Raw genomic sequence first — 14,988 nt, 5'->3', positions numbered from 1 at the left:
TGCTGCTCATGGCTCGCAGGTGGCCTCTTGTCCCATGGGTGGCATGTTTGGACCCAGCATGTACTGTGTGCTTTCATATATTCTTTCCAATAGGTCTGGCCCCTCTTTGTGAAAATATGCCCAGCGGCAAGGCCAACAAGCCAGGGGACGTTGTTAGAGCCAGGAACGGGAAGACCATCCAGGTTTGTAAATGCTAGACATGGCACTCCCCATCCGGCATCCTCAGGAATCCCATGGTAGCCGCATAACCACAGCTTGGATGGGTACAGAGACCCAGCACCATATTAGGGGAGGGTACTGTCATTAGTGCTGAGTAGCCTTTCTTACTTTTTCCTTTTCCTTTCCTGAAATGGGGTCTCGCTGTGTCACCCAGGCTGTAGTGCAGTGGCGTGATCATGGCTCACTGCAGCCTTGACCTCCCCAGGCTCAGGTGATCCTCACACCTTAGCGTTCTGAGTACCTGGGACCACAGGTGCATGCCACCATGCCTGGCTAATTTTTTTGTAGAGACAGAGTTTTGCCATGTTGCCCAGGCTGGTCCCGAACTCCTAGACTCAAGTGATCTGCCCACCTTGGCCTCCCAAAATGCAAGGATTACAGGTGTGAGCTACCTTTCCCAGCCCCTGAGTAGCTTTTCTTGCAAAGGCAGAAGTATCTCTTTTTGAAATTTTGAAGAATGTTTTTCCAGATGGATTGTTCCTACCACTTCCTGTATGCTGTACACACACGTTTCGGTGAATTTGCCGCCAGCCCTGCAGAGTGTGGCAAAGCAGTAAAACTGTGGGCTATCTTGTGGATCTACCTGTGCTATGAGTGACTTTTTTCCATTTTAGCTGTTGAGGTGGAAAACGCTGTCCTACATCATGGGCCCTGCACTCAAGGGGATGTGGCAGCAGGTCCTCCATGTGGCACATGCATGCACGTGTGTACAAGCCACCCATAATGACCGGACCTCTATTTAAAAGAAGGGAATATAGTTAGGGAGTGTTACTGAAGTTGCAAGAGTTTTCATTTTTAGGATTGAGACTGCCATGTAGCTGTAGCTTCTTTAGCTCTTTAACCGCGTTTGCAGAAATCTTTACATTTTTCCCCTTCTTCTTACGAAGTTACGGGTAAAGTGGGCTAGACATTTTTCTATTTATTTTGGCTTCCAAAGTCATCAACCTTAGTCATCAGCTCTGATACAGGGATTATTATATTATAATTATTAGTAGTATTTTATTTTTAATTAGAAATGGGGTTTCACTATCTTGCCCAGGCTGGTGTCAAACTCCTGAGCTCAAGCTATTTGCCCACCTCTGCCTCCCAAGGTGCTGGGGGATTAAATAATATTTGCTCTCCCGATCAGATGTGTTCCTATTCTCATTGAAGTATATGAATGGTTTTGATAATGACACACGTCACAGTAGCTTTTTCCAACTTTTCTGTCGAACACTGTTGCAAGTGTCTAGTTTTCATATTCGTTACTCATGCTGTTACCCTTTCTGTTTTTGACCCTCTGCAGGTTGATAACACTGATGCTGAGGGGAGGCTCATACTGGCTGACGCGCTCTGTTACGCACACACATTTAACCCGAAGGTCATCCTCAATGCTGCCACCTTAACAGGTCAGACCACGCACTTGCCTTGATTTTGTTTGAAGGAAGTCTTGTTTGTTGCATGGTTTTCACACACTATACTTGGGCATGATTTTGCTAAAATTTGGCTTGGTCCATTGGCATTCAAAGAGCTTTCACCAGAGGAATTATTCTGCAGTTGTAAAATGTTTTGAATATTAGGTTTGTTGTTTTAAAACATTCCAGGCTGTACCTTTTTCGTTTGTTTTTTGAGACGGAGTCTTACTCTGTCGTCCAGGCTACAGTGCAGTGGCGTGATCTCGGCTCACTGCAATCTCTGCCTCCGGAGTTCAAGCGATTTTCCTGCCTCAGCCTCCCAAGTAGTTGGGATTACAGGTACGCGCCAACATACCCAGTGAATTTTTGTATTTTTAGTAGATACAGGGTTTTTGCCATGTTAGCCAGGCTGGTCTTGAACTCCTGACCTCAGGTGATCTACCTGCCTCGGCCTCCCAAAGTGCTGGGGTTACAGGCATGAGCCGCTGCACCTGGCCTAATTTTTATATTTTAGTAGAGATGGGGTTTTTGCCACGTTAGCCAGGCTGGTCTTGAACTCCTGACCTCAGGTGATCTGCCCGCCTTGGCCTCCCAAAGTGCTGGGATTATAGGCGTGAGCCACCATGCCCAGCCTGGGCTGTACCTTTAAACAAAGAAATAACATGTGGGCCAGATGAGCTCATCTAGAGTGACATCTAAAAATGATGTTAAGAGCTGGGAGCAGTGGCTCACGCCTGTAATCCGAACACTTTGGGAAGCCGAGGTGGGCAGATCATGAGGTCAGGAGATCAAGACCATCCTGGCCAACCTGGTAAAACCTTGTCTCTACTAAAAATACAAAAATTAGCTGGAGGTGGTGGCGCGTGCCTGTAATCCCAGCTACTCTAGAGGCTGAGGCAGGAGAATCGTTTGAACCCAGGAGGCAGAGGTTGCACTCAGCCAAGATCGCACCACTGCACTCCAGCTTGGTGAAAGAGCGAGACTCCCTCTCAAAAAAAAAAAATTAAATTAAATTTTAAAAAATGATGTTAAGAGATGGTTTCTGTTACAATTATCATTTGATACAGATCTGAAAAGATAATGATAAATCCCCAAGTCAATAGCTTTCTTTTACTTTTTATAACTAATTGTAATGTATCTGATATCCTCTGAGCTTTCAGAGCCTTTTTTTTTTTCCCACCCCCCCGGAACTTTTTATACTTGACGTTATAAGGAAATAAAAACATTTTACAGGGTAGCAGGATCCTCATTTAACAAGTGACACAGTGTGAAGCCTGCGCTTTAAGGCCAGGCTCAGGTGGAACTCCCAGCTGTGCCACCTGCTAGTCAGTTAGCCAGGCAAGTTCTTTATCCCTTTTGAGCATTGGTAGCTGGGGACAATTCCATCTGCCTGGAAGAGTTGTAAAGGCTGGAGGGAGTTTTTGGAAAGCCTCTTTAATATAGGCTGTGACACCACCAGCCCTGGAGGGCCGGGAATAGATTCCTAAAGGGATGACTAATTTCTGAATCTTAAAGTCAGACTCTACCACTTTTAAGATGAAAATTTAGATCATTTTTTATCCTTTGGTCTTATTCTTGCCCTGGTCATGGTCAGCCTTTACTTTGGCAGAAATCACGTTCCCTTTTATATGTAGGTCTAAAATAGTCCATAGGTCTATTGCTAAGAGTTCTTTTTCAAAGCTGGTATTATAGTGTTTCCATGGTTTTTGGTCTACCTATTCAGTTTAGCAAACACTTTAAGCTGAAAAGCAGAGCTTCTAGGGTGGGGGGTTGGGGGAGGCAGTGGCAGTGAAGCAGGTACCCCCTTACTGTAAATGAGGAATCACAGAGGATGGATACATCAGATACATCAAGTTCTACAACTTAAACACAACCTTCGTAATTACCACTTGGGAAATACTTCTCCTCGATGCTTAATAGCAGCATTCTACCCCGCTTTTTTCTCAGTCTGAGGGGTTGAGAAGGTGGGAAAGGCCCTAAGTAACCAAGGGTGACCTTCTGGGTGTACTTTCAGCCCACACCGGGTGATGGTTCCCCAAATACTATAGAGCCCTTTGTGAGTTCCAGAAGCTAGGATTCCAAGAGGAGAATAAGAACCAGTTTCTAAGCTTAGGCTCTTGATAGGAGGAAGTACACAGTCTTCAGAAATAGAAGACCTGATTTTAAAACTTGTTCTCACTTGTAATAACACATGACTTTGGGCCGGGCGCGGTGGCTCAAGCCTGTAATCCCAGCACTTTGAGAGGCCGAGACGGGCGGATCACGAGGTCAGGAGATCGAGACCATCCTGGCTAACACTGTGAAACCCTGTCTCTACTAAAAAATACAAAAAACTAGCCGGGCGAGGTGGCGGGCACCTGTAGTCCCAGCTACTCGGGAGGCTGAGGCAGGAGAATGGCGTGAGCCCGGGAGGCGGAGCCTGCAGTGAGCTGAGATCCGGCCACTGCACTCTAGCCTGGGCGACAGAGCGAGACTCCGTCTCAAAAGAAAAAAAACATGACTTTGGACTAGGCTTTAGTTGTCTCATCCGTAAAAGGGGTATAACAACACCTCGTTCACAGGAAGGATGCCTGCCAAGATTAAAGGAGACGATACAGGTTGATGTGCATGGCCCAGTACATCATAGACACTGAACAGATCTTAGTGTGCTGTGAAAGGCAGGCCATACCCCAGATTGTAGGAACAGTGACGTATTCGGGGATGGCCACCCAATCACGGTGCTTCTCTTCATTTTCTTAATGCATGGGCATAGTTTAGTATGGAATGACTCTGGTGCTGTCCTCACTTTCCTTGGGGCTTTGATGTTTCTTCCAGACAATGAGCAATTCTGGTAACATCCATCAGTGAGCATCACAACACAGGGCTCCAAGTGTGCCTTGTGAAGGAAAACGGGAAGTATGCCTCTGCTACTAGTAGTTCTGAAATGGGTGGTGGTAATTATTCTGGAATTAGAGAAAATAAACTATTTAAATATATAATGAAATCATCTTTACAGCTGTGTCCCAACTGGACCACCTTAAATATTTATGCCTGCCATTTTCTATTACTTTAAGAGAAGATGACATGTTCTTTTTTGAGGGGATTGTTCATCTTTTCTGTGACAAATTTTAAAACTGATAGATGACTTTTAGGGGGTTGATTGAAATATTTTGAGGACAAGTGAATAATTATGTGAAAAACCACTAACTTGAAAAGTATTAATGGGTATGTATATATTATCCCTCAGTATGCATGGGGGATTGGTTCTAGGATTCCCCCACAGATGCCAAACCCACAATGCTCACATCCCTTATGTAAAATGGCGTAGTATTTAAATATAACCTATGTACATCCTGCAGTATACTTAAGTCATCTCTAGATTACTTATACTGCGTAATACAATATAAAGCTATGTAAATATTCATTACACTGTATTGTTTAGGGAATAATGACAAGAAAAAAGAGTCTGTGTGTGCTCAGTAGCGATGCAGCCATCTCCCCCGCTTCAAAATACTTCGTGTCTGCATTTGGTTGACTTCATAGATGCAGAACACATGGATAACAGAGGGCTGACTAGTTAGTAGTATCTTCAAGTTCCAGTTTTCCTTGGGAGAGATGCTCATGAGCAGTTTCTTGTAAAGACATGGTTAAGAATTTAAGGAGCAACTTGGTCATACTTGGCATTACAGGGAGCAAATGCCACCTTGTGAAGACTGTAGATTTCCCCCAGTTTCAGTGCTGTCTCCTCTGACGTTCCATATGCGTGGTGGGTTCAGTGCTTGTCCTGATACTGAAGGATACTAAGGTTGGCTTTTCCTTTCAATAAATACTTAACTCCTTTATGCCAGGCAGTGTGCTTTCTGGGCCTAAGGATATGCATAGGAAGCAGATGTGTTCCTTGACTCAGTGCTTACAGATGGGCCAGGCAAGTAACAAATGAGACTGCCGAGAGCTAATACCACAACTAAAGGAGGCAGCACTAATGGCTGTACCTGATGGTCTCTTCTCAAGATGATCTGCAAATCTAGATTTTTAAGTTGATTTTTTAAAAATATACTAATTAGAAAAAAACTAAAGACGAAACAAGTAAATATGATGCAGTGATAATAGATATCAAAGTCTTATAGCAATACTTAAATGTGATTAAAATTGATGAAAAAATTAGATTCCTCAGTGCCAGTAGTATGTAAGTTACGATACCTCCATCCAGTGGACTATTTTTAAATCATTAAAAAGACTTTCAAACATTTGTTTATAAAAAAGGAATAATTTTTTCTTTTTTTTGAGACGGAGTCTCGCTCTGTTGCCGAGGCTGGAGTGCAGTGGCATGATCTCAGCTCACTGCAACCACTGCCTCCCAGATTCAAGCCATTCTCCTGCCTCAGCCGCCTGAGTAACAGGGATTATAGGCATGCGCCACCACACCCAGATTTTTGTATATTTAGTAGAGATGGAGTTTCACCATGTTGGTCAGGCTGGTCTCGAACTCCTGACCTCAAGTGATCCACCCGTCTTGGCCTCCCAAAATGCTGGGATTACAGGTGTGAGCCACCGCGCCTAGCCAAAGAGGAATAGAATAAATTTTTAAAGCATTAAAGGAAGAACATGGCGGGCGTGATGGCTCACACCTGTAATCCCAGCACTTTCGGAGGCCAAGGCGGGCGGATCATGAGGATCTTGATCAGGAGATCAAGACCATCCTGGCTAACACGGTGAAATCCCCTCTCTACTAAAAATACCAAAAAAATTAGCCAGGCGTGGTGGCACGTGCCTGTAGTCTCAGCTACTCGGGAGGCTGAGGCAGGAGAATGGCATGAACCCAGGAGGCGGAGGTTGCAGTGAGCCGAGATCACGGCACTGCACTCCAGCCTGGGCGACAGAGCAAGACTCCGTCTCAAAAAAGGAGGAACACACATTTGAACATGTACAGGATGGTCTTAAGTGTTTCTTATGAAAGTTTAGAAGTTGGGCTGGGCATGATGGTTCACGCCTGTAATCCTAGTGCCTTGGGAGGCTGACATGGGAGGGTTGCTTGAGCCCAGGAGTTCAAGACCAGCCTGAGCAACATGAGACCCCATCTATACAACAAGAAATAGTTGTTTTTTGTTTGTTTGTTTTGAGATGGAGTTTCGCTCTTGTTGCTCAAGAGGCTAGAGTGCAATGGTGCGATCTTGGCTCACAACAACCTCTGCCTCCCAGGTTCAAGCAGTTCAAATGATTGTCCTGCCTCAGCCTCCTGAGTAGCTGGAATTACAGGCATGTGCCCCATGCCCGGCTAATTTTGTATTTTTTGTAGAGACAGGGTTTCTCATGTTGGTCAGGCTGGTCTCAAACTCCCAACCTCAGGTGACCCGCCCGCCTCAGCCTCCCAAAGTGCTGGGATTACAGGCATGAGGCATTGCGCCTGGCCTTTTTTTTTTCTTTTTCTTTTGAGACAGAGTCTCACTCTGTCGCCCAGGCTAGACTGCAATGGTGTGATCTCAACTCACTGCAACTTCCGCCCCCTGGGTTCAAGTGATTCTTCCTGTCTCAGCCTCCCGAGTAGCTGGGATTACAGGTGCCCACTACCACGCCTAATTTTTGTATTTTTAGTAGAGACGAGGTTTCTCCATGTTGACCAGGCTGGTCTTGAACACCTGACCTCAGGTGAGCTGCCCATGATGGGATTACAGGTGTGAGCCACCGTGCCCTGCCCAAAAAGAAATTTTTAATTAGCTGGGCATGGCGGCATGTACCTGTAATTCCAGCTACTCAGGAGGCTGAGGCAGAAGGATCACTTGAGCCCAGGAGTCTGAGGCTGCATGCAGTGAGCTCTGATCACACCACTATACTGCAGCCTGGGTGACAGTGAGACCTTTCTCAAAAAAAAGGTTTAGAGGTCTGGAAGGAAATGTCAAAAATAGGTAACAGTTATTCCTACAATGAAATTATTGGTCAAATTCAGTAGGTTCCTTTTGTGCATTTCCTAATAATTTAAGTGAATTCTGACTTGAAAAACATAACAATATGGTAAGTATTTACAGGAAAGATTTTCTAAGCTTATCTATTTTTGAAAATGAGGAAGCCATTAAATAGGTTACATGCTAAGGTTTCCGTCTGCGGGGCGTAGGAGCCCATTTTGCCTGGAGAGACTGCACTTGACCTGAGGGCTTGTGTTTTACAGGTGCCATGGATGTAGCTTTGGGGTCCGGTGCCACTGGGGTCTTTACCAATTCATCCTGGCTCTGGAACAAACTCTTCGAGGTAGGAATAATATTTGTATATCTAAATTGTAGAGATGGTGAATAAATTATGCTAGCCTTAGAAGGGTAGACTTCTTCAACCCTGTGTTAAAGAGATTTTTATGCTGCACGTTTGCCTTTGAATTGAAAATGAACTGCAGCAATAAATTGAGTTCAGTGGCATTGGGTTTTCCACAAATGCTCCTAAAGGAGGGGATGATGCCCCCTGCTCCCCTCCGGTAACCTCAAGAGTCCCGTGAAAATGTCTCACAAACACTGTGGTCATAGTTTAGAATCCCTGAGGTAGAAACGGCTTTGAAGACAGCTTTGTGGAGCAGCGTTTGTGACTGCGTGTCGTGAGTCATGTAAGGGAGTTCACCCTGCAGCGATGAGGGTGTCTTCAGACTGCTTGCTCTGTGCCTCCCTCCATGACCCTTCACAGCCAGCCTCTTCCCAGTAGTCACCCCCATTTCCATACACACACACACACACACCCTCACTTACTGCCATTGGTTTTCAACTGCCCATGCCACTGTTAGCCTAACTCAGCCTGTCTCTGTGACAGGCCAAGTGACTCTGGCCTCCTGATACCTGGTTCATGTGATAATCCTCTCTTGGGCTGCCTTCTCCTGTGATTCTCCTGTCCCATCTCTTCATCTATTCCCTTTGGCTGGTGTTCAGTTCAAGGACATAGGCTCTTTCTACTCTACACAGTCCTCACAGCCAACACATGTGCCTGATGGCTCCCGTCTCTCTCCTGAGCCCCAGCGTCTGTGTACCCATGTGGTTGCTAGACAGCTCCAGCCGGCTGCTTACTCATTCAACTAGTAATTAATGGGAGCTTACTCGGTGCTAGTGGGGGACAAACATAAAATGTCCCCAAATATAATCTTGAGGGTGGTTTAAGGTCTAAACTTATTTTCACCCTAAACTGCTTCTCCTTCATATATGTCATCATTCGTGAAGCCCAGCTTTCCCAGCTCTGCAATACTCAGCCCCATCATCTCCTTCCAGGCCGGGCCAGGAACCTCTCCTCTGGCCTCCCACATAACTGTTACCCTCTCTTTCATGGCACCCACAACATTGTTGTTTTGACTTTTAAAAATCATTTAAGCTTTAAAAAAAAAATCTCAGTTATATGTGCATAAATCAACAATCAGCAGCCCACAGTCTGTTTTCCAGAAGGCAGCCACTTTCAACCCTTGGCTGATTCATCTAGTATTTACTTATGTCTTAAAATAACAGCTTATATTGCTGCTTCTTGATTTTTCTCTTTTAGGTCTTTGACTTTTTACCAGTGAGTTTAATAATCTGTTTATGTATCTGTTTCTCCTACCAGCCTGTAGGCCCTTGGGTGACTCAGATAGTAGTATTTCAGCACACCTGATGGTGCTCAGTAGTTCAGTAAACGATGAATGAGTGAGTGGGTAAATGATGAATGAATGAATGTGGTCACTTTGTCTCAGGGTTTCAGTGATACAGCCCAGTCATGTGTTTCTGTCACGTTGAAGTGACCTGCCACGTAAGAACTCTTTCACCCTGATCAACCCACAAAGCCTGTAATTGTAGTTTGATGATTTTAGCAAAATGCCCTACAGATTTGTGAAATTGCGTCACAGCTTTCCTGCTTTCTTTTTATTATTTATTTATTTATTTTTGAGATGGAGTCTCACTCTGTCGCCAGGTTGGAGTGCCATGATGCGATCTTGGCTCACTGCAACCTCTGCCTCCTGGGTTCAAGCGATTCTCCTGCCTCAGCCTCAGAAGTAGCTGGGACTGCAGGTGCGTGCCACCACGCTCAGCTAATTTTTTGTATTTTTAGTAGAGACCGCGTTTCACCATGTTGGCCAAGATGGTCTTGATCTCTTGACCTCATGATCCACCCGCCTCAGCCTCCCAAAGTGCTGGGATTACAGATGTGAGCCACCGTGCCTGGCCTCCTGGTTTCTTTTATAGTTCTAAAAGAAATATTTTAATGAGTGGACACAATTCTGAATCCTATTTTACAGTTTCATGTTTTAGAGTAACAGGTTAGAACAACTCTTCCTTCATGCATTGAGCATGTTAATGCCATGAATTTCCCAGAACTGCCTCATCCACTCTTCTACCTGTCATACCTGTTTCTTCTCTAGGCCAGCATTGAAACAGGGGACCGTGTCTGGAGGATGCCTCTCTTCGAACATTATACAAGACAGGTTGTAGATTGCCAGCTTGCTGATGTTAACAACATTGGAAAATATAGGTATGTAAGATAAGCTAAATGTACATTTATACAATCATCCTTGATTGCCAAAATAGCTATTTTCAATTTTATCCCCTTATAAAAGGTTTAACTATTTAATATCCTTTCGGTGTAGTGCTTGTAAGCTTTTTAATGTCTTTTAAAAAGCTTTTTAATGTCTTTTAAAAAGCTTTTGAAAGCTTTTTAATTTTCAAGTATATCTTCAACCAGGTCTCAAAATTTGTTTCTAATCTAACAGTAATTTTAAGTAAATGGTAAGGGAAAGAGATGGAAAATACGGGAAATCATTACCATAGCAAAAAGGAATATGGAATGTATCCTTTACTGCTTAAAGCAATATCTGAAAGTAAATATTCTGAAAGTGATATGTGGGTTAGCATCTTAATAGGTCCTATGAGCTTGACTCTTGTTCTCTGGTTATAGAATGTACTTAAGAATGTGAGATCTCAGTGCACAGTTACATGGGGTTGTAAAGTGCTTTTTGTCTTTCTCTTCAGATCTGCGGGAGCATGTACAGCTGCAGCATTCCTGAAAGAATTCGTGACTCATCCTAAGTGGGCACATTTAGACATAGCAGGTGTGATGACCAACAAAGATGAGGTTCCCTATCTCCGGAAAGGCATGACCGGGAGGCCCACAAGGACTCTCATCGAGTTCTTACTTCGTTTCAGTCAAGACAATGCTTAGTTCAGATACTCAAAAATGTCTTCACTTTGTCTTAAATTGGACAGTTGAACTTAAAATGTTTTTGAATAAATGGATGAAAATCTTTTAATGGAGACAAAGGATGTTATTTAAAAATGTAGAACACAATGAAATTTGTATGCCTTGAGTTTTTTTTCATTTTACACAAAGATTTATAAAGGTAAAGTTAATATCTTACTTGACAAGGATTTTTAAGATACTCTATAAATGATTAAAATTTTTAGAACTTCCTAATCACTTTTCAGAGTATATGTTTTTAATTGATAAGCAAAATTGTACCTCAGATTTGTGATGCTAGGAACATGAGCAAACTGAAAATTACTATGCACTTGTCGGAAACAATAAATCCAACTTTTGTGCCCTCTGGTGTGGCTCTGATATTTACTTACATATTGCTACAAACCCACTAACTCATTAGTGGAATATCATTCGTCTTTGTAGCCATGTTATATGAACTATGTAATTAAATTGGCACACAGTGGTCTATGTATTTTCTCAATGTTCCTCATCACTTAAAACTACTCAGTGATTGAGCTCATCAGTTTGGGTAATAGTGGCTTGGCACATGATTTCCAAAATGAATCAGTCAGAATGATATTAACTAACCATTGTTGACTTACCATCTGCCAGACACTGTCCTCAGTGTTTTCAGGTATTAAATTATTGAGTCCTACCCAATGAGACAGGTACTATTATTACCCTCATATGACAGATGAGGGAAATGAGGCACAAGAGAGGTTTAGTAACATGCCACTGATGTCACAGAGCAAGTAACTGGTAGCTCAAAGTTCAAGCCAGGTGGTCTGGCTGCTGCACTGGTACACCGCAGTGCTCTTTTGCAGTTCAGTGACTTGAATGGATGTAGAATTTATTTGAAGTACTGAAGTAAGAAACATGACCACAGGCCAAGCACAGTGGCTAATGCCTGTAATCCCAGCATTCCAAGAGGCCAAGGCAGTAGGATTGCTTGAGGCCAGGAGTTTGAGACCAGTTTGGGCAACATAGTTAGACCCTTGTCTCTCTTTTATGAAATTTTAAAAAGAAACAAGCCAGCAACAGCGTGTTGATAAAAGAAATGATCATAAAAGGGACTGTCAGCTGAGTCCAGCTACTCTGGAGGCTGAGGTGGGAAGATTGCTTGAGCCTGGAGGTCAAGGCTGCAGTGAGCCCTGATTATGCCACTGCACTCCACCCTGAGTGAAAGAGCAATAACCTGTCTTGGGCCAGGCGTGGTGGTTCACACCTGTAATCCCAGCACTTTGGGAGGCCAAGGCCGATGGATCACAAGGTCAGGAGTTCAAGATCAGCCTGGCCAATATGGTGAAACCCCATCTCTACTAAAAATACAAAAGAAATTAGCCAGGCTTGGTGGCACATGCTTGGAATCCCAGCTACTAGGGAGACTGAGGCAGGAGAATTGCTTGAACCTGGGAGGTGGATGTTGCAGTAAGCCAAGATTGCACCACTGCACTCCAGCTTGGGCAACAGAGCTAGACTCCATCTCAAACAAAAAACAAAAAAACCTCTTTCAAAAAGCAGGTGGGGAGGCAGGCAGATGCCGTGGCTCACACCTGTAATCTCAGCACTTTGGGAGGCCATGGTGGGAGGATAACTTGGAGCCCAGGAGTTTGAGACTACCCTGGGCAACATAGTGAGACCCTGTCTCTATAAAAAAAAAAAAATTTAAGGCTGGGTGCAATGGCTCACACCTGTAATCCCAGCAATTTGGGAGGCTGAGGCAGGTGGATCACAAGGTCAAGAGACAGACCATCCTGGCCAACATGGTGAAACCCCGTCTCTACTAAAAATACAAAAATTAGCTGGGTGCGGTGGCGCATGCCTGTAATCCCAGCTACTCGGGAGGCTGAGGCAGGAGAATCCCTTGAACCCGGGAGGCAGAGGTTGCAGTGAGCCGAGATCGCACCACAGCACTCTAGCCTGGCGACAGCGAGACTCCATCTCTGAATGAATGAATGAATGAATGAATAAATAAATAAATAAATAAATAAGCGGGGTGTTGTGGTGGTGCACTGGTTGTCCCAGCTACTCAGAAGGCTGGGGCAGGAGGATTGTGTGAGCCCAGGAGTTTGAGGCTGCAGTGAGCTATGAGTGAGTTATGAGCCACCGTACTCTAGCTGGGGCAACAGACCAAGACCCCATCTCTTAAAAAAAAAAAGACTGTCTATAGGTAAAACTGTTTGCTCGCCTCCTGAGACTATAACCAATCAACATGATTCCATTGGTGCAGACTTAGAACAAAGCTCTCCTCTTTTTTACTTTTGTATCCGATTAATCAAATTAATCCATCAATGGGATGTGTGCCCTTTTTATAACTTCGAAAATGTTTGACAGGAAAAGCTCTTTGTTACTGTTAATTTTAACATTTAAAGAAATTTGACATGCAAAAATATTGTATATCTAAACTGGTTTACAGAGGGAATGGAAATGGGCATGCATGTTTGTGGTATTTATTAGAATTAAAACCCGGTAAGTGTAGTGAGCAAACACAGTTTTCCCTGGTTATCCATGTTCAGAAGTCACTTCATCAGGAAAGATGGAATCAGAGGGTTGGAATTACAGGCTTATGAAGGAAACTGAAAACAAATTTATTATGGGTGATACAGAGCCTCAGTCAGGCTTTGATAGAAGGCTTTCTGTCAAAGGCTTTTTATGGATAAAGGAACAATGGAACTCTTGTGTTTACTAGTGTGTGGGATACAAAAAGCATAGCACAGGCCCTGGTTTCGTGTGGCTTACCTAATCTGGTTGAGATTAATTTTTTTTTTTTTTTTTGAAGATAGTCTCATTCTGTCACCCAGGCTGGAGTGCAGTAGCGCAATCTCAACTGACTGCAACCTCTGCCTCCCGGGTTCAAGCGATTCTCATGCCTCAGCCTCCCAGGTAGCTGGGACTACAGGTGCACACCACCACATCCAGCTAGTTTCTGCATTTTTAGTAGAGACAGGTTTTGCCATGTTGCCCAGGCTGGTCTCAAATTCCTGGCCTCAAGTGATCCACCTGTATAGGCCTCCCAAAGTGCTGGGATTACAGATGTGAGCCGCCACCGTGCCTGACTGAGATGAAATTTAATAGTTGTCACTGAACGTGCATCCAGCTGCCAGGAACTTCATGAACTCTCTCTCTCCTAAAAATACAAAAACTAGCTGGGCGTGGTGGCATGTGTCTGTAGTCCCAGCTACCTGGGAGGCTGAGGCAGGAGAAATCACTTGAACCAGGAGGCAGAGGTTATAGTGAGCCAAGATTGCACCACTGCACTCCAACACCAACCTGGGTGATAGATAGGGCATGACTCCCTTTCAAAACAAAAAAAGTTACATTCAAATCACACTAACATTCCATTCCCAACCAGTTGGTTGTTAAACAAATCATGGTTTATTTGACCCAAGTCTCACCACCACTGTCTCAGCTGCCCTGGTACAAGTCACCATCCTCTCTGCACGCCTAGATAACTCTCACTGGTCTCCCTGCCTTCTCCACTTGTTCTCCTGTTATCTGTATGACTAGAAAGATTATTTGAAAACATAAATCAGGCCAGGCCCAATGGCTCATGCCTGTAATCTCAGAATTTTGGGAGGCCAAAGTGGGAGGATCACTTGAGGCCAGGAGCTCAAGATTAGCCTGGACAACATAGTGAGACCTTATCTCTAAAAATTAAAAAAAGGGAGTTACATCGTGTCACTCCTTAACAACTCAGTCTACGCGAAGCACTGTATTAAACTTCTACATACATTATCTTGTTCTTGGTAATTTTTCTAAAGCACTGTTCTGTCATCTTATAAATGAAGTGATGGGTTTTCAGCAAAATCCAAAAAATGTTAGTGCTCTTCTGTGCAGTACTCCAGGGGGACTGCAAGAGAAATACCACTGACCATGCTCTCAGGAAATTTACATTGAGGTTAGGTAAACTGGATATTAATGAGACTTGAAAGGCTGGGCACAGTGGCTCACTCCTGTAATTCCAGCACTTTGGGAGGCCAAGGTAGGTAGATTGCTTGAGCCCAGGACTTCAAGACCAGCCTGGGCAACATGGCAAGACCCCATCTCTACAAAAAATTAGCCAGGTGTGGTGGTGCAGGCCTGTAGTCCCAGCTACTTGGGAGACTGGCTGGGAGAATTGCTGGAGCCTGGGATGTGGAAGTTATGGTGAGCTGTAATTGTGAAGCTGTACTGCAGCCTGGGTGACAGAGTAAGACACTGTCTAAAAAAA

General features: G+C 44.1%; 1 protein-coding gene across 1 annotated transcript in view; it reads left to right on the top strand.

Annotated features, from left to right (window-relative positions):
• Positions 1–11,122, top strand: part of LAP3 (leucine aminopeptidase 3) — a 31,064-nt gene extending 19,942 nt beyond the window's left edge. The window contains exons 9-13 of the mRNA XM_011948818.1: positions 94–182; positions 1,505–1,607; positions 7,756–7,835; positions 9,946–10,055; positions 10,553–11,122. Of these exons, the coding sequence (XP_011804208.1) occupies positions 94–182; positions 1,505–1,607; positions 7,756–7,835; positions 9,946–10,055; positions 10,553–10,742 (572 nt within the window). The 3' untranslated portion in view covers positions 10,743–11,122. The remainder of the gene's footprint in view (positions 1–93; positions 183–1,504; positions 1,608–7,755; positions 7,836–9,945; positions 10,056–10,552) is intronic.
• Positions 11,123–14,988: the final 3,866 nt, after the last annotated feature.

Source organism: Colobus angolensis, unplaced genomic scaffold, assembly GCF_000951035.1.
Source record: "Colobus angolensis palliatus isolate OR3802 unplaced genomic scaffold, Cang.pa_1.0 Scaffold284, whole genome shotgun sequence".
NCBI classification, from domain to species: domain Eukaryota; kingdom Metazoa; phylum Chordata; class Mammalia; order Primates; family Cercopithecidae; genus Colobus; species Colobus angolensis.
Note: the sequence above shows the minus strand (reverse complement) of the source record. Positions and strands in the feature narration are given on the sequence as shown.